Source organism: Sinohyriopsis cumingii, chromosome 13 (genome assembly GCF_028554795.1).
Source record: "Sinohyriopsis cumingii isolate HCF-2022 chromosome 13, ASM2855479v2, whole genome shotgun sequence".
Lineage (NCBI taxonomy): Eukaryota > Metazoa > Mollusca > Bivalvia > Unionida > Unionidae > Sinohyriopsis > Sinohyriopsis cumingii.
This window is the reverse complement of record NC_142973.1, coordinates 28,402,027-28,428,621: the sequence shown is the minus strand read 5'-3', so window position 1 is coordinate 28,428,621 and position 26,595 is coordinate 28,402,027. Positions and strand designations below refer to the sequence as shown.

General features: G+C 36.4%; 1 protein-coding gene across 1 annotated transcript; it reads right to left on the bottom strand.

Annotated features, from left to right (window-relative positions):
* Window positions 1-1,099: 1,099 nt before the first annotated feature.
* Window positions 1,100-26,162, bottom strand: LOC149785108 (uncharacterized). Its single transcript, XM_089978874.1, has 2 exons — window positions 26,041-26,162; window positions 1,100-18,779 (listed from the first exon to the last, which is right to left on the bottom strand). Exon 2 carries the CDS (start codon window positions 18,699-18,701, stop codon window positions 8,175-8,177), a length of 10,527 nt encoding a protein of 3,508 aa, XP_089835000.1. The 5' UTR covers window positions 18,702-18,779; window positions 26,041-26,162; the 3' UTR covers window positions 1,100-8,174.
* Window positions 26,163-26,595: the final 433 nt, after the last annotated feature.

Here is a 26,595-nt window from a genome sequence, read left to right as displayed (position 1 = left end):
ACGAACGGACCACGAGCAACAGTATATTCCATAAGCTCTTATACTATATGACCAGTGGAGCTAAAAATTGGTCACCATATTTCAAAATACTTCATCGTTGATAATTTAAAGTTAACGTAAAGTATCAAATATAATTCCCATTTTCAAAAATCATAAGAATTCCGCAGATTAAAATGTCTCGTCAGTTTCACTGATGCTGGTCACATTGACGTTTTGCCTGTGATGAGCAGTATCCTGCACGATGAAGTTCACTGATGTACCCACAATATTATCTAAGAAAAGACACTGAACTAAATTGCGAAATCTTTCAGTTCTTGAACAACGACAATGCCAAAACCGTCGGCAAAGTGTAACGTAAGATTCGCGTGTCTTTCGCTGGCGAGATATAATTTTGGTCATATACATTATTTTTTATAGAAAAGAAACCTCTGTATTCCTTTGCATTTTGACATAAAACATCATTTTAATATGGCTCTTAAGATTCAAGATATGAAAGTTCCTAACGGATAAATAATTACTGGCTTCACAGATTAGAAAAGTACTGATGATGAGAATACACATCATCATACTTCCACTTCCTCCTTGTGCCAAGAACATTAATCCAAGTTGAGAGAGAGAGAGAGAGAGAGAGATTAGATTTAGGTTCTCTAGTGCCAAAACAACGTATCGCCTTATCACTTGACGAACTTTCAGGTTTCATGTCCGTCGTCTGTTAGACTGAAACTATATATCATATACAAATAAAAACTGTCACAACATTTTCCACCTTTTAACATTAAAATGTTCAGGCTGCACTAAACACAAACGCAAGATAATTCAGCTTGGGTAAGTGTTACTATAAAATACTTTATTTTGAAGATATATGCTTAGGAGTAGGGCGTGGTCATGTATGCGTGTCGTGCCTTGCCCAATGCCACACCACGGTTACCTACGGAAAGCTGGTCTCGGATTCAAACCCACGCTTTTGGTTGTAAATCCGGCATGCTAACCCCATTACCTATCCTACTTTAAGTACTTGCCTCTTACCACTTGCACGAGACGGCATCGGGCAAATTACTGAGACGAAATATATATTTAAAATAAAAAAGGCAAGATAAACTCTGAAAATCTGTCTTTATAATCATACAGTACATGTTATAACTCTTGACAATTAAATGAGAAATACAATTCATTTGAGAAAACTATATACAATATTTTAAACTCTGAATTTCTACGAGCAACAATTAAAGAAACGTATAATTGAATAAAGCCGTCAAATAAAAACGATACAACATTCTTCATAAACACAAACGATCAAAATCATCTGAAGCAAACACGCTAGTTATCCTTACAAATCACATCTACAGTTCTTATGAATTCATTTGCAAACAAGTTTTGAAGAAAATTTGTTACATAAATCGATTGCAAAAAAAACTTTGAAGAAAATCTTTCGCCTGCACATTCTTTAAGAACAGCGCATGCAAAAATATGTTGCAGCTAAATGAAAAAGTCATGAAACATGAATAAAGTCACAATATCCCACTTTCGCAAAATGTTAGTGACCACAAAACACATGTATATACAAAGTGTGATGGCTATGCATACAGGTAATAGTATCCAAGGCATAAACCTATATACAAAAACGTATAAAGGTAAGGTCACTGAGGTGCAGCATAGGGACCAGAGTAACCTTCTTTTATCAGAAAGGTGTAGTACTCCAATGGATGCATACCAAGTTTCACCATAACGGTGAAAATGTGGAGATGTGGATGTAGCCAAGTACAATTGAGACCGATTTCTTTAAAGGAAAAACTAAAAAAGGATTGGAATTGAAATTGCTGTTGTCGTTGTTGCTTCGGGGGTCTCTATCAAACAAAAGTCTGTTTGCAGTAAAAGCCGTCTTTCTTGAGTCGCCAGAACCAAGCTTTCTTATCCATCACGAATTCCTCAAATGAACTGGCGCTCTAATTACCAAAAAGTATTTGCTGGAGAACAGAGAAACAAGTTTATCTCTTTTTAATTATTTTAAACTGCTGAGTACTGAAACCATCTCCGATTTTCTTATGCGAAATTTTATCGCAAAAATATTTTGCTTAAGATCTGAATCAACATATTCTCAAGATACATGCAGCAAATATATTTGGAAAAGCCTTTCAACCTGAACCAGGTCACAATATCAGAAGATAATTAAACTTGTCACATAAGACAGATACTGTAATTATATACCCGCATGCTACGTTTGGTTAAATCTATAAATAATATTTTGAAATATAAAGTTTTTGAACAAGCCTTACTGGTTTGCAAACTCTTTCACAGCAGCACATACATTGGTGGTACTCAAATCGTAACCATTTGCATTCAAGACTAATAGTCTTTTAGTAAAAACCCAATGTCGGCAGCTTGTTCAATTTTAGGTCGGCAATATTTGTATTTATGACCACCCATCTTCGAAGACTATTCACAAAAGAATTTCCAGACGGCTGGCTGGCTAGCATAGCGGCACTTTTCGCGTTCTGATCAAGAACGCTTTCGTTTAGATCAAACTAAATATCATATGAAATATTTTAATCCGAGTATCAGTATGACCTTATATTTTGTAGGAATTGTGACAAGATTTTCAAACTGGCTACCATGATCACCATTTTGGACTTGAGCTCGGTAGCATTTTTCTTTCGGACCATGTATAGATGATTAAACGTCTTTACGTGAAAACCTCACGTCAATAATAATATGTGCTCGCGAAAATTATCAATTACAAGTTCAAAATGGTCACCATGGCCACTAAACAGGTTGCCAAAGGGGCGCCATTTCTTTAGGATCAACACGACCTTTAGGTGACACTTTTGCCAAACTTCACGACTCTCCTCAAGTGATTTAGGAGTAGCAATAACAAACAACTGCTAACGGATGCCAGATGCATGACCATTGCATACGACCTTCTGGTAAGACCATTTAAGATAAAAATTTAAAAGTTATTTCATTGGTTAATGAAACAGCTTATGTATTATTTGTGTTGATTAAGAGAACAAAATCATATTTCACATACATGTGTACATTTTATTGGCCTATTGAGACACGCCTCGTGTCTATTTAACTTCGCATCTAAGTTTTTTTTTCTTATGCACATGCAACAGATCAATGACATCATTTACCAGACTCTCGTTTGGCGGAGTCTCCGTAGAGCCACCCGAATTTTGCTTAACAAATCTATTTCCCTACTGTAACAATTTGCAAATGAGGAAATCTTTCGGACGGTAAAAACTAGTTAGAAACCATGTAATGCACGTACGTCTTCTAGTAAACGATAAATGCTGGGCGATTTCTATTAAAAACAAGATGTTCATATTTTTGCTTTGCCACCAAGCTCTTTGTTTGAAGAGAACGAACTTGTAATCTGATGAGTACCAAAATAATAAATTCGTTCTTAACTTGGGCTATTTTGAGCTTGATACACACACTTCAAACTAATAAGATCGGATCTCCTCTGTCCTACGTTTAGATCTGAAAGCGACCGCTACGGGGTCAAATACTGGTGGCATTTAAATTAGACAATGGAACTGCATCTTTCAAAAATACTAAAGTAAATCAAATCGTTCGTAATACATTGATATTCTTCAGTCACACTGCTCAGTCTCACAAACGCGAAGATATGAGGCATCATCGGATAGGCTGACAAAATTATCGAATATGGTAATAACAAAAAAACACCAGAACATGACATCTAAGTGATCGATGTCAGATCTTGAGGCAGGACAATGGAACTCTGATTTTAATTAAATTTGATAGACAAGTATAAAGAATAATGCTATATTCCAGAGGTTCAATTCGTTACATGAACTGTATTATAATGCAGCTACGATTATGTAAAATATAATGATAATATGAAAGCAGAAATATATGGTTAAAGTATGGGGCAAACGATCTAACCAAACTGAAGGAAAATGCAAACAACAGCACTTTCAACTAAACTTCAACTGCTCAAAATTGACAAAATCGGCAATAGTAAACGACAGCTTTAAAAAATGAAAGCAATTTACTAAACAGTTAACATTCTTGTTATTTCTCAATGGAAAATGTACCAAATGAAACATAACATACATAACTGTACTATGATGCTTAATACATATATTTAAAAGCACCATATATACATACACACCTCGCACATCTTCGGCTTTCCCATTCTGTACAATACCTTAAGACGCAAAAGGCTGATTGGTAGACTGGGCTACCTGGGATCGCCTAAGAGTTATCATTCAAACTAGAAACCCATGGTTGTGCTGACATGTCATTAAACCCTAAACATACAAACACACATACACTATCTGGTTTAAATAATTACCATTAAATCAATGAAAATGCAAAGCATCAATTGGTAAATTGATAAATCTTGCCAGACGTTTTAGTTTGTAATAGACATATTCGATGAACGATTTGCAGTAACACCAGATGGAAACTGGTTGGGGGGGGGGGGTCTGAGAATCATACCATATACTGTGAAGAAAAACAAATCTTCAAATTTTACCGAACAAATCTTAATACAAGATTTCTTTACGGATATAATAGAATTAACATAATTTCTGAATTAGGTCCATATGCAGAATAATCGTGAAGGTTTAATACCAACATGTCATATTCAAAATAAAGAGGATGATCGGAGGAAATTCAGTTACAGCTGACGTATAGCGCTATAATTCATCTTTAGTGTCCAGGCATAAAAACAAAAGTGATGGCAACAAAACCATTTCGTTTTAGATATCTTAAGTTAAAATTTATTATCTGCCATATCGATCCCTCGTGCTTGTAAATGAGACAAATTTACAACATTGATTTATCCGATTTAATACATATGAATCTACGGTGCAACGTTACACACGCCATCTTTATTCTTTGATGATAAGTCTTAGGTTTCAAAACTACGAGGATAAAAAACTAATTCTACTCTGGCAATGTTTGGCCATCAATTTAGAAAGTCATATCATCGTAGAAACAAATTACATCATGCAAAAGGAAGTGCTGACTTAAAAATATTATGTCATTGTGCGTTAAAACAAATGAACTTATATTAATAATGGTGATATCTGCGTACAATACGCCGTATTAAAATGGTGACATCTGCGTATAATACGTTGTATTATATCAGGAAAATCAACGAAACGCTCAACTGTCACAAACGAATTTCCAGGAATTCAAGTTAACACTATTTCTTCTTTTTAATTGCTAGAGTGCTGAAGCCATCTTTGAAAGTCGGGAGTGATAATATTTTCACATTAGCCACTATGGAAGCCTTATTTAATGTCAAGACTTGCACCATATTCATTTAGAGCAAGTTGGACATTATTATAAGACTTACAGGTTAACATTTGATATGATATGTATAAAGTGATATACTAAATCTTCTAATGGAATCTGAATGACAAAAAAATTTTAAATTTTTTTTAGAGAATATAAATATAATACAATATTTCCGACACCTTAACGAACTGCGCCCATATTTAATCATGATGTAAAGCCAAATGGAAATTTTAACAGTTTATATGTATGCAGCTAAATTTATTCAAGACATGATTACCTGATTTCATGCCACATGGAAAGCTGATATCACATTCTCCAATGATTATTACTGTATTGGTCACTAACTTTCTGAACTATAAAATTATCTTCTGAATATACAATGAAACCGAATAAGTAAAGGAAGATATAACAAGAAATTTCAACAGGAGAAAAAGCCCATGCTAGTTAAAACCTCGAAGTTTCTGTCATACCTGCGAAATATAATTGTCATTTTCGTCTTTCCTTTTACTGCTAGTTTATAATTCTTTAACAACAAAAACATCAGAGACTGAAATAAGACCAGTTCGTAAACACAAAAGGTACTCTGCAAGTTTTTTTCGGGGGTGTGGGGGTGTATAACACGGCATCTTATTTTATTAACTTATTCCTATTGGCCTCGTATTTTGCCCATCAGATCCCTGCTTTGCTGTACATCTCAATAGACTGATATGAGCTTATGAAATACATATTTAATAAACCTGGCAGTATAGGACGTACAAACACCACTGGTGACTGACAAGGCTCCTGTTCTAACACGTGGATTCCACTTGCAATTAGCTGAACATTCAACTATTTCTTGGTCAGTTGGCTGTAGAAATCTCTATTTTGTGATACATAAACGACAGCCAGAGATAAAAATTTACGTGTGGTTAACCTGTATGAGAAATCACGTTAGCTAATACAATAATATAAACGAACACAGCTAGAACATGAACCTGGTTCTCCACTGCCTAAGTTAACCTAATGTGACAAGCCGGTGAAGAAACGGTTAATATACCTGCATCTCTTTACCTTTCTTCCAGGTAATATCTGCATCAGTGGATGAAGCCAGACCAAAGATACTAATGCTTTGCTATGGGGGGGGGGGAAATGCTTTAAAAATCAATTGCATTAAAATGTAAACAATAGAGGTTTTTTTAAACTTAATATAGTCTTCCATATCTGAAAACTTAATATTCTTTGCCATTATAAATTTACATTGCAGCATTTATAAATAATGGCATTTAAAAGTATGACACTCACAAACGCTGACGCAGTATTAAGCGATCTTGAAATGTATACAGACATGACTTCATAAAAGCGAAAAGAGCTCGCTTTCATAGTGAATACAGAGTGGAGAATTTGCAACAGTTATTAAATGAACCATAATCGTGTGAACATTTAAGAAACTGAAATGACGATTGCTACAACTAGTCAATATGGATATCGATAGGTTGAAAAATTAAAATTACGAAAATAGTGTGCATTCAAACACAGAAACGTGATCTCTGCGTAATTTACAATTTGTATACAGCTATATTCATTAAAAAAAAAAATACACCTGATATCCATTTTTACTCAAAACAATTGAAAAAAACTCCTTGAAACTAAGCTGCAATTCTCTGAAATGAACATCTGGGGCCCTTTACATGTAAAATATCTGACGTAATACTTCACCATGTTCCATTTGATACTTTACTGCTCGCCCTCTCACTATTAAATGTTTACATGACATAATCCATATTACATCGCTTATTCTGATTATCTTTTTGCCTGTAACATGCATGAAAAAATTAGGAGGTCCTACTCGCAAAGCCGTTCATAACATTTTGTAACTGGACAGAGTAGAATTGGTAGATTCCTATTTTTACGCCATCAGAAATTAAAAAAGGAAAACATTCTGTTTATGATCACGAGTTGTGATGTATACTGTACAGATTCCTTTAGCTTTACATAAAATGACAGCACAATCAATACATTTCCACATTTGTGCTCGGTCAAATTGTTCAAAAATGAAATCACAAAAATCAAACCGAACCTTAGTCAAGGCAAATAATACAGTTGGTAATTTCTGACAATGCAACTCTTCATTTCAACCGTAAATTCAGGTATTTTTTAGTGCCAAAGAGTAGCACCGCAAAAATATCTGCTAAGCTTTTCGAATAACTGGAGAGTGTTGAAGAACTTATGTGCATACCATATTAAAATTTTCAAAATTAATTACAACAACTGCAAAGATGCCCAAGTGGTAACCCAACCAACTGTACTATCATCAATTGGGCCAAGTAAACATTTTCTTCTCTTTCTCTCCCCACTGACTAGTTACCACCATGATATCATTGATTACTTCACAAATAAGATTCATCAACAGCCGAATATGTGCTTTAATTTGGGACATTTCATACAGGCAGCATGGTTGAGCTATTTGCTTCCCTTTTACTTAGTTCTTGCAGAGCTGTGTCAAATTAAAAAAATAGATATATAAAGAATCCTGAGAATGAAGATTAGATAAGATATACAAGTAATGATCTCTGATTCAATGCAAACTGGTGGTTGAGTTCCTGGCACCAGGCTTACAGTTCATTCTGAGACAATGAAAGAATTCATATCAAAGTAATCAGTACAAATCTGGTAGGATGGGGAAAGAATGCATGTACATCGTTTTGCTACTAAAATCAAAAGAGGTACAATATTCATCTTTTTTAACAATCTGCATAAGGAACAATATTAGATAAGTTGTAAAACATACCATCTATTACAGCCAATGCAGAACTTTTATGCATTAGGGTTTACATATACAAAGTCCCTGCCCCTCCCAGTAAGTACTGTATAACCTCAACCAATTACTTGCAGAACATCAAAATGTCTTGAATTTTAATTGTATATTAAGCCAACTTTGGAATCTCTTCTAAATCTGAGCTTTCATGTTGTGAACTGACCTCATTTTCACATGTGACATTATTATCTACCTCCTGTACTGCTTCTGTGGCTTCCTGCTGAACATTCTGGAACATACCGCTTCCTTCAAAATGATCTGAATAATGATGTGTTCCACAGCATTCATGCTCTGGAAAAACTGGTGGTTCACTACCAATGAGAGTTTCAACAGTGTACTGAGTACTTGATTTTTGAATTTCATCATCACTACTGGCAATGTCATCAAGTGCAATACTTGAATCTTGAGTTGCATGTCCTACATTGATTTCCAGAGATGAAAATGAAACTGGGTGTGGAAGGTCACTTGATAATAAAAGTTTTGGGACTATAGGTTTTTTATGAAACTCTTCGTTGCGTTGAACATCACAGTCCTTCTTCAACAGCAGTGTGTTGTCACATTTAGTGATGAATCCTGTTTGACAATGTTTAAGGCTTGTACTGTGAATCTCCTCGATAGGATCAGCATTAACGACAATATCGTACATATCTTTTGGTTCCTGAATATTGGTATTCTCCCTTTCAATCACAGTCTCATCATCAACACTATCAGAGGTATTTAGTTTACATTTAATATTACCAACCTTAGGAATGATAGGATCACTTTCCATTATGATTTCTTGTTCTGGGATCTTAAAAAAATCAGTTAAACTAAATTCTTTTTCATTTTTGAGGCTATCATTCAAGGTTGTATCAATCTGGTAGCTATGTTCATTTGTACCTCCACTTCCAATTTCTGTTCCTGCACTGTTGGACTTTGAGACAATATCACTTGAATCGTTAACTTCTTCACTGACATCTGACTTTACATGGTCACATATTACTGGCTTGTGACTGGAATTTGGTACATCTTTATATGAAACAAAGTAAGAATCTACAACAATGTCTGTATCTTTATCAATCTGTTCCATGCCCTGATGTAAAATCAAGTCAACATGTAAATTTTCCCCATGACTGTCAATGTTAGGAACAGCATGATTAGAATCATTGTTTGGTGCCTCTGATGACTGCCCAAGAGAATCTTCGCCAACCACTGAATCCTGACAAAGGCTGGAATATGATTTATGTTTTTCAGTTCCAGTTTCATTTCCCATGAGATTTGCCTTGCTAGTCTCAATCTGTTTGTTATTCAGATCCAAGCTCCCATTATCATCATACTGCTCTGGCTCCTTTACAACAGGGCTTTGCACAGAAATATCTCCTGAATACAAACAGCTCATTTTGTTGGACTCCACAATTTCATCCTTTTCGCAGTTACTAGTAGATGCCACTGAGTCTATTCCTCGAGTATATAGTTTTTGCTGAGCTGTGTCTCTTTCACCACCTGTCTCATCCTGATTTGTCAAAGATGAACTGTGTGATTCATAAGCCACTTTAGGCTGATTCTTTTCTGTAGCTTCAACCTCTGAATCAATATTAACGAAACAGGGGAGAACCTTTTCAGATCTTACTGCCACTTGAAAACTTTGTTGATCACATGAAGATATTATTAGATCTTTTTCATTTCCACTGAATGTGATGACTTCTTTCACAGCACCAGGTGCATCTGAAGATTCTTCTCTTTGTTCATTAATTTTAAATTCTTCAGGTCTCTTACATTTAGCATGAAATGATTCAGATTCTGGCTCATATTTATTGGTTACAAATCTATCAAAAGTGAAAGAATAAAGTGATTTAGTCTCCATGTTATCTATATCTTCTGACCATGCATTTCCTCCTTTCATATCACTTTCAGTAATGTCACTTCCTTCTGAAACAATTTCATTAAACTCTCTTTTCCTCTCATAACAGCTAACTTCATTAATAACAGTCTCAGCCTTTGCTGAGTCTTCAAGAGATTCTCTATCAATGTTTGCATTTTGTTCAACTTTATTTCTCGAGGTTTCTTTGCTACAGTAAGAGGCTACCTCAGTTGCTGTAACATCTGATGCTGTGGCAATTCTGGTTTTAAGTTTACTTGAAGTTTCAAAAAAAGGTGATTGTGATTGCTCAATTCCACTGACTGACTTAGAATCATCTGTAATTAATCTGTCTTTTGCCACATGTTCATCTAGAACTTTCTGATGATGATCTGACTCTTCAGACGACAACTTTTGTTCCCATTCTACATGATCTGCTTTCATGGCAATACTATCATATTCCATCTCATGATCTCTACTTATTGTATGTTCCCCATCAATGACATTTCTCAATGCAACAGGTAATGACCTTTCACCCAATTCTAGTTGAAATTTAGAAGTATGTAATGTAGTATCAGATTTACCAATCTTACTTGCATGTACTGTCTGATTTGAATTTGATATCAAAGAACTTGCACTCTTTGAAACATCTTCATTGTGATTCTCTGAATAATCATGGCTGTTCCCTGTGACTGAGGCATTTACTTGTTCATCAACAGAAACAATTCCTTTAACCATGGTTAGATCCTCCTTTTCCACTTCATCAACCCCAATTCCTAATGGAATATGGAGCACATTTCTCTCCTCCACAACTTGGTAAATGAACTCATATCCAGCTTCAGATTCATGGGTACCAACTGCTGCTACAGTAGTATTACAAGGCTTGGTAGTGTAATCCTTCTTCTTATCATCTCCATCAGATGTCTTCATGCTTTTGTATCCCACGTAGCTACTATTAATTGTGGCATGTATAGACTTTTTCTGCAACAAAGATGTATTTTGATCATCTTCAGCTACATCTGTCTCCACAGGTCCTTTATCTGTACTGCTCAGATGGTTCATTTGTTGATCATGTAATATTTTATACTGAATTAAGTTAGTTACATCCTGATCTTTTTGGTACCACTCATCTCTTATATCTTTTTGTCTGTCAAAATATAATGGTTCAGCAGTGTCTTCAGCATTTGCTGTATGCTCATCGCTCTTAAATACTGACAGATTTTTAACCAAGAGATTACCTTGTTTAATGATACCAGACAAAACATCCTCCTTGTCTAAGTATTCTTCTTCCTCACTTTTCTTTAACTTCTCTGATGACATAACTGCAGCAACTGAAGAATGGTTTTCTACCGATGCTTTGTCATTTCTGTAACCTGTTTCTTCTGATCTGGAACAGAATCCAGATTCAGACATCACATTTCTGCTTTCATCCTTTGGGGTTCTATCCATGGAATCGTGTGTTACTATTTTTAATGACTTGCTGCTGACTACAGAATTATTCGTCTTCTTTAATTCACTATCCACTTTTGAAACTGGTTCAAGGCCTGAATCATAATTAAAGCTTTTGCTTTTAATAAAAGTATCTCTTGCACTCTGATTTGCTTGAAAAATTTCATTTTCGTCTCTTGAAGCTTCATCATTTGAAACTGTTTTGCTATGAATGCCTGAAATATCTGGAATGACAACAAATTTATTTTCATCATTTTTTGATCTTCTGCATGCTTCATTATAGTGACCATCAGTGTCTTGTTCTTTATTAGATAATGAAGCCCCATATTGGCAATTATTTTCACCTTCAGCAACCAGGTCTTCATTTGTATTATCTGACTCAATAGCATAGCCTGTGTAAGGACACCATCTCTCCTTCACTGCATCATGATGCACTGGCTTCTTTGACTGAGAATCAGACTTTTCAAGAAAGTATTCACTTCCATCCATCACTTGAAATGCTGAATATTCTTTATCCAAATATGCATTCTCATGTACTAAAACATCCTCATCCTGATATTCAGTCTCCATGATGCATGCTTTGTCTTGCGTTTTGCTCGTCTCCATATGGTATTCACAACTCACTTCAGATTCTTCAGAGTGGAACCCTGAACTGACAACATTATTTGGCACCAATTCAAGTTCTTTGTCTGGCAGGCACCTGTCTTCCTTACTATTCTCTGTTCTGTCATTCACTGACAGTCTTTCTTTGATTCCATCTCCTGGATTATCATTTTCACTGTGATTAAGTTTTGTGAATGAAACAACATCATCTTCATTTCTTTCTTCAATAACAAGTTTTGAGTCATCAAGCTGTTCATGCAAAGATCCAAATACCCCGATTCCCTCCTTGCCTCCCTCAGAGTCATTCTGAATTTGTGCTTCAGATGTCAATATCATTCTACCATCCTTCTGTTCCAAATCTGACAATGCTTGATGTGACAGGTGCAAGTTATTTTGGTTCCCTGCTACAAGCTCAAAAGTAACAATGGCTCTTCTTGAAACTTCATCCACAAACTTTATAGATTTTATTTCCTCATCTTCCACTCTGTTAACCATATTTTTCAGTAGATCAAAAACCTGTTCTTTAAGTGAATCTTCTTCATTATCATTAGCTTTTGATAATAAGCCTCTGTCAATGTCATTATCTCCCCCTCTGTTGAACTTTTCAGGCACTTCTTGATCAAGATCATTCTGGGGCTGATTGCCTCTTTCAATTCCAACAGAAAAAGAATTTAGAGATTCAAGTGATGGTTCTGAATCATCTGCAGTAGCATGACCAACAATCTCAAGATCAGAATAATACTCATCAATTTCTGACCTATACCCTTCAGCAGTTACAACCTGTTTATTATCTTGTCTTCCCTCCTGTTCTTTATTCAAATTTCCACCTTGTATTATTTCTGAGAAATGTATTCCCAGATCTGCAGCCAAAAGTTGGAGAACATTTTTCATATTCTCTGCAAAGTTTCCTTTATCCTCTAAGGAACTGAGCATTCCCATGATATTGTCTGTGATACAACTTCGACTCTGAATCTCTTGATCGGCGACTTTTAATTTTCCCATTTCTCCCAAATGGGCTGATATTGTAGGGTCTCCTAGCTTATTTATTTCTGAGAAACCCTCTTCCAGAGACAATCCTGTTTCTTTGAAAGGTGTTTCAAAAGAAGTATGAATTTTCTCATGGCTGGAATGTTCTTCCACAGGTGCAAAAGAAACTGTAAGATTTCTTGCAGTTGTTACTGTACTAGTTCTTTCAGGATCATTATTATGTTCATCATCAGAAGATTCATTTTCAGCATATCTAGATTTGGATTTCACAGAGGTCAACAACACAACCAAGTCTTTATTAAGTTTCATGAGAGAATGTTTGGAGAATTTCCTTTCCCTTTTAAGAGTGAGCATGTTTCTAATGTGAGCAAATGTTATTTCACCTGAAGGAATTTCCCTGAGATATAAATTTTCTTCAGCTACATCCACATTTAAAGGACATACTATGTTTGACACTGATGGGGAGACTTCTGTGTCACTGATTGCATCTGTGAAGTGGCGTCGAATACTTTTGCTCATGGAATGATTTGGACTCTTCACAGCTTTAATCACGCTCTTAATTTTGGAGAATGAAGCTGCACTTAATTTGCACTCTGAGGTTCCCTTTTCCTTGAGAATATCTATTTTTTCTTTAACAGTTTCAGGCATTTCTTCAATGAAATCTGTGAAATGTCTCTCAGTTAGCTGTTTAGCAGATGGAGAATCACCAGTCATATTCCTTAAATTTGAAGCAACTAAGGAATCTTGATTTGTTGAAAATGTTTCTGGGACAAGGATTGGTTCCAAAATTGGAGGATCAAGACATTCTGGGACTCCGACTGCAGTTGTCCCCGTCAATGTTGGAGATAATTCCTCAGAAAATTCAGAACTGATTTTCTCAAGAATTGGAGGAAAACTTTTCTCATCTTCACAAATACTGTAACCTTCCTCAAGCTTTGTATCATGGAAATAATTCTCTGAAGTCTTCAAGTCTTCTACAGCAACAACATCAGTCTTGACAATAACAGCTGAAATGGGTGGAGAAAGGCGTGTCTTATCTACTACTGTCCTTTCTTTCCTAAGAAGACCTAGCTGAAAGAGAAACTGCTCATTTTCTGGTAGTTGTTCACAAAGAATGTGTATATGGGGCAGATGTGATTGTTTTCTTTTCTCCATTAGTTCCCTAATTAACTGAAGAACTTTTCTCCGTGTTTTTCCTTTAACAACTTTAAATTTACTTTTCTTGTGTGCCATTGATCCTTCCAAAAGTCTAGGTTTTTTTGAAGTTTTCGATTTGTTTTCCAGCACTGGTAATGGTTCCTTTCGTACTCTGTTTGGGCGAGACCTCAATGCCTTTTGTGACCATGTTCTTGTTTGTTTGATTCTGCATGGATGGTGTTTTTTCAGCAGTTCTTTAGTCTTGAATACATGGCCACAGACTACACACTTAGCAGGTTTCTGTTTTGGTTTTGAATGTTTTCTTGGGTCTGGGATGCTTTCTCTCTTGTCAGAAGATTTCTTATCACTATCATTCAAGTCTCCCTTACCCTGCTGTTGTGCACCAGTACCCACATTTCCTGTTTTTATATTCACGTGTATCATATTTTCAGCTTGGCCCATATTATCAGACTCTTCAGTTCTGATACAATTTGGCTCTTTCAGTTCTTCTGGCTGTTTTTTATTTTCTGCTTCTTCCAATTCATTAATTTTGGAATGATTATTAAACTCCATTGAAGAACCATTGGATTCTGATTCATGCTGGACAAAGTTAGATTTATTTGAGCCTTCCTCAAACTGTTGTGTTCCTATTGGTAAAAGCATATCTTTCATATTTATGCTTGCATTTTCTTCGGAATAGTTTTCTGGCACTGATTTACCCTTTCCTTTCTTAACTTGTGCAAAGTTGTTTCTATTGATTTCATTCCTTGACATCTCTTTCTTGGTTTCCACATTCTCTGCAATGGGCTGTTCAGTAGTCTCACCACCATATGATGGACTTATCTGACATTCAACCTCACCTGGTTTTTGTTTCCTAACAATTGTCTTCTCTACGAAACCATCTTTTGAATATCCCACTCTAGTTGTTTTACTGACTGATCTCAGAGTCAACTTTTGTGCTAGTAAACTGATTTTTGCTCTTTTGCTTTGCTTTATATTTTTCTCACTAAGCTTTCTCTTTTCAATCTGAACTTCTGCTTTCCTTGCATCCCCAATATTATACTTTCTTTGATAACGAAAAGCTTTATGATCAATTTGTACTGCTTTTGGTGAATGTGCATTTCCAAAACTTTGCACTTCACCTGCAGTTTTCACAGCATCTGTATGTCCTTTCTCATAAACATTTCTTGAAATACCTAATTTCTCTTTGATACCAGCCTTACTTCCTGGTTCAATTAGCTTTTCATTGTTCAATCTTGAAGCATTTTCAAATTTCAAAACACGGCTTACAGTTGAGAAATTTGTTTTATTTTCATGCTGAAATTCATTTTCTGATCTGTTCTTCAACTTTCTTTGAAATTTGCCACTGTATAAGCTAGAAGATGGTTTACTCAAGTCCACACCAGCTTCAGCAAAGAGTTTATATCTTAATTTCTCTATGGCCACAACTGGATCTAACACTGGAGATATACTATCTTCAGGTGAATGTGGTTTCCCTTTTATGGTTATCTCCTTTGTTGGAGTCGTTTCAGATACAGAATGTTCCTTCCTTGCATTTAGATTTACCCTTGAAGAGACATGTTTACTGGTACATTTGCCTCCATCCATCCACTGATTCTTCAAATACTTAGTTCCTACAGGCAGCTTCAACTTTGTTCTGTTGTATCTTTTATGATAAAAACTCATTTTCTTATCCGTAGTTGTGTAACCAGTTGAAACTGACTGTGAAATTGTAGCAACTTCCCTTTTTCCCTCTTGTTGAAGAATTGTATCACCATCTATTCTGAGCTTTTTGTATGGCAAGTGCTCCACAACTGATACTTGATCTGAAGATATTATTTCTAAGCTACTACTATCAACTAACTTGCCACCTCCAGTCCCTTTAAGATGATCATCAGCAGTAACAATCTCTAATAGATGCCTTTTATTGGATTTTTGTGTTGATGAATCTTGCAACAATGGATCCCCACTAGGTGGCCAGAACCTTAAAGCTGGTATAGGCAACTTACTCTCTTCTTTCAGTTTCCCAATATCACTTTCAACTTGTTTGTCATTAACTTGAAAAGCAGTTTGGATCTCTTCCACTATTCTCTCATGTGTATCATCTTTATGGCTCTGATCAACATCTTTCAATGAGCTTGCTTCCATTTCACTTTCATGGTTTTCACATGATGGTTTCTCAATTTCAGTTCTTTTAATGTTTTTACTCATTGTCCCATTTTCCTGCCAGCTGGCACACAGGGTCTCTTTCTCCATGCTTTCACCTGTGTCTATCTCCTTCTCTTCCACCTTTTGTGTTTGACAAATCAAGTTACTTTCATCAATTATGCCCATATCTTTTCCAGTAAGGGATTCTGTCAGAGGTATTTGATCCCCCATTTCCATCTCAACCTGAGATAATAACCTAACATTTGTTTCTGCATTTTGCTCAAGATTATTAATGTCAACATCCTCTGAAATCTTAATAGATGCCCTTTCATAAGCTTTTTCATCGCCATCATTTGGACATTGGGCTGAAGGAAGCAGACTTGATTCTGTACTTAATGTATCATTGTATCTTCTATAGTCTTCCTCTTCTATTGAGAAATTTCCATCTATATGAGGATCCTTAATACAGTTCAGTGTATCTAGAATTGGACTTGTTGCTTTGACATTTCCTGGACTTTCTTGAACTGAATCCCCAGCTCCTGCAAATTCACCATCTACAAGCAATTCTCTGGGTCTCTGATCATGATGAAGTTCCTCTTTTACACTATCAGTGTTAGAGGTGGCTATGTCTGAGATAATATCCTTCTCAGGTTGACAACTCTGAATAGATTCATCACCCTTCAGATCTGATTTATTAGGTTTAACAGCTGGGGTTATGTAGTCACTTGGAAGAATGACATATTTATAAGATTTTTCTTCATCTTCAATGTTTTTAGCTGGAATAGTTTTTGAAAACAGAACCAGTTCTTTTCTTAACCTTGGGCCTCTTCTCTTTCCTTTTTTATGCAATTTGGATATGGCTACTACTTTCTCCTGACTTAAAGATTCAGATACTTGAGGACCTACAGTGGATTGGAAATGTCCTTGTGATCCCGTATCAACAGTTGCACTGGTGAGTTTATGTATATCAAATTCTTGTAGCTTTCTGACAACAACTTTTGCCTGACAATACTTCTCTCCAAGCTTTGCTAATCTTTCAGCATTTTCATTAAACTCGCAAGTATAACTTTCACTGGGAAAATCATGTTTTGGTCTCTCTATGTCCATCCTGGCCTCATTTTCTGCCTCAAGATCTCCATCCACTTTTTCAACACTTCTTGGAGGTTCCCCATTTTCTGCCTCAAGATCTCCATCCACTTTTTCTACACTTCTTGGAGGTTCACCATGTTCTGCCTCAAGATCTCCATCCGCTTTTTCTACACTTCTGGGAGGCGAGGTTTCCTGACAGAAACTACTCACATACATATTTTTACTATGAGCTACCCGACAAATCTTCAGTTTTGTGAGACTCAGACTTTGATTTTGATCTTGGCAACTGCCTGAAATGCATGCATCATCATTCTCCTTGTCTGTCTTTTGTGATTCAAGTGTTTCATATTTGTCTCCTTGACCCTGACCTTCTTCCTCCCACTCAACATTGTAAGTTGTCCTTTGGGTACTGTCTTCTGAATTCCTCAGGTCTGGAAGATTACAAGAAACACTTACATGAGCATCTTCAGAAGACTGTCCCGTATTAGGTCTTTCACTAACATGAAACCTCTTAATCCTTGGATCTCTGGGAGAATATTTTTTTATGTCATGTAATTCTATTTTGCATGGTGGAACTGGCACTTTCTGATCATGTGAAATTCGAATTCTAGGATCCCTTGGGGAATGTTTCAATGGGCTTTTGTGAGAAGCAGTTCCATCATTTTCAAGCAACTCTTTATTAATTCTTGGATCCCTTGGTGAGAATTGCCAAGAACAGTTATTTACCCTGGTACTTTCTGGCTCACCTTTCACCGATTCCATACCTGGCTCACTCATTCCAGCATCAACTCTACTGTTTTCTACAAGAGACTCCACCATCTGAGATTCAAATGAATCTGACTTTCTTGAGCTGCCTTGTGTACAAGTCTTGTTGGTGTCGTACACAACTTCCAGATTTGGACTCTCCCTAACTTTAAGTTCCCCCATCCATGGCTTTTGAAAGTAAACTGATTCTTTCTTTTCATGGACTCCCAATTTAGTTTCACACACTTTTCTTCCAATGTTACTTGACTGAATACTATGCTCCACAAAGTGTCTGAAATGTGGCCTGGCAGGAACATATCGAGTATCTTTTCTATATCCACCTTTCAATTCTGATTTGCCTGAATAAGAACCACTTTTTTGACTGCTTTGAGAACTTAGCCTTGGCTCCTTCAGTTCTCTGATGGGAAGGCTTTCTTTAATGACCCAAAATCCATTTATTGGCTTAACATTACCAGCGTATCTACTAAAGGGTGCACTTTCTGAGGAACTGGAATTACTGGTGTTTGACAATGTGCTTTTACTTGATTCAACATCATCACAAAGAAACTTGAAACCAAAGTCATCAAAATTATCATCAATAGAGTCCTCTGCAGAATCTGGCTGAGGCTTGGAAACTTCCATTTCCAATCAATTTTATTAATGTCTTCCCAAGAAATGGCTCTAAAGGTGGGCAATGTTTGTTTTAAAGCAGATCACTTTCTGAAAGAGAAATTAAAAAATTATTTTTTTAAATCTACATACATGTATCTTATTGTTTTGTAGAAGAAGGTACAATGTATCAGAAGTGTATAGCAAGTTTAATCTCTGGGACTAACATCTCTTCCTTGAAATTAGCACTCAACTAATCTAATCCAACAGGAATTTTATGTTAGTCTTGTCTCTTCTTCCACCCGATTCCCTCTATCAAACACTATAGCCCCACTGTATCTGTCTGGCAGAATAATTTAACTCCATATTTCACAGGATTTATGAAGCCATCAACCCTGAAAATTGATTACATGCTGCAGGAACAACAACAATGAAGCAAGGGATGCATCCCGCACAATGTAGTTTTGGGGTTGTATTACTAATTTTTAAAACACAATACTTGCCTACTACTATTGCACTGCTTTCCTTTTCTGGGGCACTAAGTTCCCAGTGTAAGCTAACATTCCCTGTTCCAATCTGTAACTGGAGGCCCAGAATTGAAAAGAACTGAATACTAGTTGGACTCCTTTATTACAGCCATCATACAGAATACCCTTCCTTTCTCAACTTGCACCAAAACAGGACATCAGAACAGGGTGGGAAGAGGGAATCTTTGCAATAATAGCAATAGCAAGGTAAATTGAAAAGGTGGTGTGAGAGGTCCTAAAGGGCACTCTCATAAAGTCATCCAGTGAGAAGTGGTTCAAGTAGGCACAAGAAGCAGCAATAGCCCTAACCTCATGGGGTTTATTCTCATGAAAGAAGGTCCCACTCTGTGAGTGACTGATAAGCTCTCTAAATAGGGAGGATAATCAAACTGGAATGGATGGTGCCAAAATATAAGTGAAACCCTTGAGAGGGAGACGATTCTCACCTGTCTACAACATGCAAAGGAAGCCAAATAAAACCACAAGGCCCTAACAGGGCAAAGAGCCTATCATGATAATCCATGAACAGATATGACTGAGACTGGGAATGTAAACAGGAACTGGAGCTACAGAGGATTGATTCTTCTCCAGAAACCCAGGTTGGCAAAGATGATAATCCATATAATAGTTCCATTAAATTGTAAAGAACAATTTTTGGCTGAATCTCACTCCAAATGCTAAGGAGAGCAGGAAGACAGTCTTAAGGGAGAGGTTCTCAAAGGAAGCTTCACTTAAAAGTTCATCAGGAGTTTCAATAATGCAGAAATGACATAGGAGAGAACAGGCTGAGGGCCTGGCTATTCCTGTTAACCAGAATATGGCAGACTATGAGAGTGATCTCCTCTGAGACTGCCCATTGGAGAATGTTCCCAATTTCCATTTAGAGACAAGGAACAAGTGTACCTCCTTGATGCCAGAGGTATACTGCTACTGACATGTCAGAGGCAATTATAACATGATGGCACCTTATGAGAAGAAGATGTAAAGATGGGCTGACAACAAAGTATTGCCTCAAGACCCACTATTAGTGACCAAATCATCATGATCCTGTCAGGCAGAATGCCAAAACTCGTTTGATTGGTGAGGAGATTCATCCCCGCATACACAAAGTCCTTAGAAGGGATAAGATCCAACCACAATCAGTCTACTAGACTGTAATAAGTCACCACTGACCAACACAGTGAAAGATCCTTCAAAGGAGAATATCTATGGACACTGAACATACCAGGTATCAATATACTGGAGGATGGGGACCCCTGAATACCTCACGTGTGCTGCTTTTACATCCATCACAGTGACAGAGGTTCTGAGGAGAATGCGAGGTTGATCAGGAGAGCTTAAAACCGAACTACCTTCCAATCAAGACAAAACTGGAGGCATTTCCTCTGAGGCTGGAAGACAGGGATGTGAAGTTGTGCATCCTGAAAATCTATGAAGACTGCTCAGTCGTAGGGTCTAATGGTCTCCCTAGCTTTAGTTGTAATCTCCATACAGTTGTTTAAAGCAGAAAGATTGCTTACGAGTTGAAACTTTCTGGGTATTTTGGATGCCAAAAAGATCTTAGAGTAGAAACCAGGAATTAGTTAAACAAAATGAAAGTCCATTATATAGAAGAATATTTCTAGAAATTAAGTCAGTATCCCTCCCTTTAAATAGAACAAACCCACACACCATCCATGATGCACTGCCAAACCTCTGAAAATAGATCCAGTTAGAAGAGAAATGGGCTGCCTGAAAGTACAACTGAAAGGGGTCAGTTTCCTCCCTCCATAGCCTTAAGTCTTTCTCCCCTGACATCCATGATTGCCTTTCCAGCAAAAGATGAGCAGGTGGGCGTTTTGAAACTGAGCCGGCTTGCAAGTTTGTTGACACTGGACCTACAAGAAACATCTAGGAGAAGGTCAATCATTGTGGCTGTGCTTCTTGGCCAGTTAAGATGGGCCTTGAATTGCAATCAGGGACTGATGTTGCTGGTCCCTCAAATCCTAATATGTTATGGAGGGAACAAGACAACTAAAGTGCAGCTCTAAACATGTCTTTCTGTGGTCCAATAAGACCATGGACCTCTCCATGGCTGCATCTTTGCAGAAATGAAGAAGCTCTCAAGAGAGTGCCATCAACATGAAGAGCATATCAGGATGTCATAGCCATGATCTCAAGCAAGTGCTGAAGCACAGCCAGAAACAATGATTTCTCATTAATAAGACAAAGAGGCAGCCAAAAAAAGATTGGCATGACAGGCTATTGTTACTAGGGTGAGGACAAAAGCTCCAAGGTCTCCAACAGAACCACAAACTAGATCACAATCAATATATCCACCTGCAATGCACCCACGTTCAAAGAGGAGGCATGAGTGGTCCCACCCTGGATTGCACCCAATTAACTGAAGTGAAGACCAACTGACCAAGTGTAGGAGGGTCCAAGTACCCCTTCTGCTGCCTGGGGAAGTCCTGGCCCTGCAAAAAATTATGTTCAAGCTGCTGAACCATCATTCAATGCAGTAGCAGAAGATCTGAATTTGAGTGAATTCACCTCCCCCATACACACACGACTGTTTGCTGCTTAATTTAACTAAGAAAGCTGCTGAAATTTGTTTTTCATCCACTTGTCCTAAGCATGTAGTTTCAGAACATTCACTTGTCCAACATAACTTTAATTTGTCCAAATTTCAATTGCCTTTTGAGATTTGATGAGATGTATGAAATTTAATCCACAAAAGGGATAGAAATGCATAAACGCATTTATTTCTTCACTGATCATAATTCTGTAAAAGTAGAGGTTGATAATAGATATTAGCTAATTTAATCATGTATACTGGAAAAACTGGATTTAAAAGAATGTCAAGGGTCTAGGTGGTTTTTAAGCAAACACTTTTTTTTCCATTTCATTCTCATTTAGTTTCAAATGATGTTTCCTACCAGAGCATCAGCAACTCTGTGAGTTTCTGCCTATGCTGACTAGTGTTATGCATATATTATGCTGCACAGTCTGTGTAAGGTCCAGGATTGTCATTGAATTCAAGCCATGGGTATATTATCAATCCAATGTGGATGAAAATTTCACAGTCTCTTGGTTTTTTCATATTTGACATTTTCTATTGCCCCAGTCTGACTTCTGTCACTTTTGTGAAATAGTTACCTCAGAGTCAGTGGCAGCTTTACATTGTATACTTCAATTTTCACGTGAAATTTCCTTCTCTGAATCTTCCTTATTACCTTTCTTGTGAAATTTGGCAAATTCATTATCTACATAGCAAAGATCACCTTGATGGACAACTATTTCTAAAGTGTTCATAATATACATTTTCTCATTTAAATATTAACACCTAACAACCCTTTAATTAACATTGTTTTGCATCAAATACAGTATTGCATTTGCACAGTTCAGCCTCTGGATAATACATTTAAGTTAAAGAATCATTACTGTCATTTAATCAGTTCATACAGGAAATGTCAGTAAAGCACCTTTCAATATTTTGATTATACTCACTTTATTGAAATTAATAGTTGATCTGCTCATGGATATATCTTGGTTGAGTTGTTGTTGTTGGGTTTAACGCCATTTTTCAGCACAAGATAGGTTATACATGGCAGCCAGTATAAATGGTGGAGGAAGAACCTGGGAAAACCCCAGCATGCACCACCGACCCACGAGAAGCTACTGACAAGCTTTCTCACGTACCCACACTGGCTGAATCCAAGACTCGAACCCATGCAGACAGAGGTGAGATGGCAGTGATCCAAAACGGTGAGCACTTTAGACCACTTGGCCACTCAGGGCCCCTTCTGCGTTGAGTAACAAAACATATCAAGGTTGTTTAAAACACTGAATGAAATATAAGATTTTTAAAATTTATTATAAGTGTTTTGATTTCCTGATAATTCAGCCACTAGGCCCAATATGCAAATGGTACATGTAACATGCACACATGTTACAGTTTTAAAATGTCATGTATGGTAAGTGTGATATAAATTATTAATTATTTTGCATATGGTATCTGCAATCGGCTAGAGATTACAACGAAAAATGGTTAGTCCTGTTCTTCTGTTTTTGTACATCACAGGATGTGAGTTAATAAATAGAACTAGGTATATTCAAGCATTCAATATGCCTTATGGCACAAATGGAAAGATTCTAGCATTCAGTTCAGCTGAAAGCAGGAATGGCCAGATTCAAGCATTCAGTAAGCCTGAAGGCACAAATGGCCAGATTCAAGCATTCAGTATGCCTGAAGGCACAAATGGCCAGATTCAAGCATTCAGTATGTCTGAAAGAATGAATGGCCAGATTCAAGCATTCAGTATCCTTGAAGGCACAAATGGATAGATTCAGTATGCCTGAAGGCACAAATGGATAGATTCAGTATGCCTGAAGGCACAAATGGCCAGATTCAAGCATTCAGTATGCCTGAAAGCACAAATGTCCTGGGATTTCCCGGGTTCTTCCTCCACCATTAATACTGGCCGCTATGTATAACCTATCGTGTGCTGAAAAATGGTGTTAAACCCAACAAAAACAACAACACATGTCCAGATTCAAGCATTCTGAATGCCTAAAGGCACAATTGGCTAGATTCTAGCATTTATTATGCATGAAAGCACAAATGGCCCAATTCAAGTATTCAGTATGCATGAAAGCACAAATGGCCAGATGAAGATAGATACAATCATTAAAGCATGAAAATTAGCAGTTGCTTATCTTCACACAGGAAAGTAGAACATGTTCTGGACTAGAACCCTATAAAATCTTAATGAACTTAGAAAACGAATTATCTGGGATGTCAAAATATGGGATCCTGACAGCCCTGATTAAAATAGTCCATTGTCTAAGCATCTACAGTGAGCAGTTAATTTTGTCTTATCAGCAATTACTGTTGGCATGTGATTTTTCAGTGATTATGTGTCAGAGAAGGTGTGTGGATTGGAAGCAGAGTAAATTTATCCTCTTTTCAGCAAATCTTGCACTTTTATTCCAATAAAACAATTAATTTCAAAAGAAAACTTCTAAATTATAACTGCCATAAATGCAAATTTGTTTTATCATTTCCCTCAATCCATGTTAACATTCCAAGTAAGAACTACATATAATTAAAATAACTTGAGAAGCCTGAATTTTCTGACATTTTTTCAAAAGATGTAAAACTATGGCTGATGACCTTAAAGCAGTACTACATTATTCACACATCCTCCTCTTTGTTTGTATCCCCTTACCAATAAGAAACCCCTGGTAAAAAAATCTGAAATTAGAAATGAAAAATTGACGAATGAATGGCTCAGCTTTGTGCATCTTTTTATGTTTTCATTTGTTTTCGTTTTTTAAACTGGATGGGGGTACAGACAAATGGGAGGGTGTACAATTACTTTATTAGCAGCCTTTTAGCATGTCATGGTTTTTATTATTACAAATTTCACGTGCTGCATTTAGTTTTCTCTTATTTTGTGCAAATGTAACCAGTCATGTAGTTTGCCCCACGATTAAGGTCAAGAATTGTGACCACAACTGTCCGAAAACTTAGGCATCTTTACAAAAATGGTCAGAGAAACGAAAGACCCATTTCAACCACAGGTATCTATTCCAAATTAACCAAAACATTGCCTGAACAAGGTTTAAAGATAAGGTTGGGTCATTATGATGGTCCTATACATGTACATGTCATGAAATTGAAGTCAGTTAGAAAAATTCAGGGTTATCTTAAAAAATAAAAATAAACTTAGAAAAAACATAATTAATGCTACTTTAATCTTCTCTGTTTCTTATAATTCAAGGAAATAAATCAAAGACATTTATTACACATTTTTATCTTAGTACAATTCCCATGAATACAAGCATAATGAGTGATAATTTTCTCCTGGTCATATTCAAATCAAGAATATCATAATAAACATTATAGATTTGTATTTAGTCTAGACTGACCAAAGAATTTTCCACAAAGTTACAATTTGTCTCAATAATTTCAATGAAACACTTAATTATTTGGTTTACCAACAAAGGGCTGCACTTTGGAAATGTTCCATTCTGGATTTGTTCTTTTCTTAGTCTTTACCCATTACCTACAATTTTTTAATTAATAATTTCCCTCTTCTCCAAATTAATTTCTTTTCGTATTAATAATTCATTGATTTATTGCTTAATCATACTTACTTTACATTTCTTCATTCAGAAATTTTGCATTTCTTGTATCATTAATTCGAAGTGGAAAATATGTTACACAAGAATCCAACAATGATTCTGCAGTGCAACTCAAAACATAAGACAAAACTGAAACTGAAAACTGTTCATCTTCAAATTTGTTGCTTTGACATGAATTTTCATCTGAAATATTGGAATGTCATTTGCAATTTGGCGATCACTAATTATTGTTATGGTTTAGCTAACTGGATATGATACATAGTGATGTCATGGACTTTCCCCTTCAATAATGTATTCAAAAGTGCAATATGGAGGTAAGATCTGACATTTTTATCTAAACTGAGAAGTTGTAAGCATTCTCTTGATGTTAAGTGTTCACACTTAGAGTTATTTTAATTCTGAAATGGTATTCTCAATTTATGTAGCAAAATGATAGATCTTCATTTGATTAGATGAATATGATAGACATTTTTTTAAAATAATTTAAATCCACTGAACTTGAATTCTTGAAAATGACGTGTCCCATAGCAGTTTTCATGAGTTTAGGACCTTGGACATTAAGAATGTTGAACTACAAACATGCTGTAACATATCTTTAATAAGCTGCGTAAAGATTTTTCCCCTTCTTGTTTACAGAAGAGAATCATTACAGTATAATATAAATTTGCTGCTTGTATATAACTTATGCCAGTTTTAACCCTCTTTTTGTAAATTACCTATTCAGGAATAACAGTGTGGCTTGTTGCTTCTAATTCAATTGGCTGAACTTGAATGAAACTGGCCCCTTCAACCTGGGCAACTTCAAAAGGGAAACCAGCGGACAGGGAAACTACTCTTTCTGGTTCAATACCTAATTCCAATCCCTGGTGGCTCCCAACACCCTCGTTATACACCACTTCACTGGCAACTGCTTCTTGGTTAGATCCCTGAATGGGTTCTGAAACTGATTCTAGAACTACAGTCTCTGAATCAAATGCAACAACTTCTTCCTTGAATGATGCAGGTAACTCAAGTGGACGTATACCTTCAGGTCCCCCTGTGATAAAATGCTGCACAACGTCTTCTTTCAACAGGACTTGTATAATTTCACCTAAAATGGGAAGAAGCATAAGGAAGGTAAATAGGGCTTAATCTTTAAATCTCTCTCTCTCTCTTCTCTCTCTCTCTCCAAGAGGAAATGTAATACAGTATTTATTCTCAAAATAATGCTAACTAAAAAAAGGTGGGCATACCAAGGACCATTTCTATGTCATCACATGATGAGTAACTGA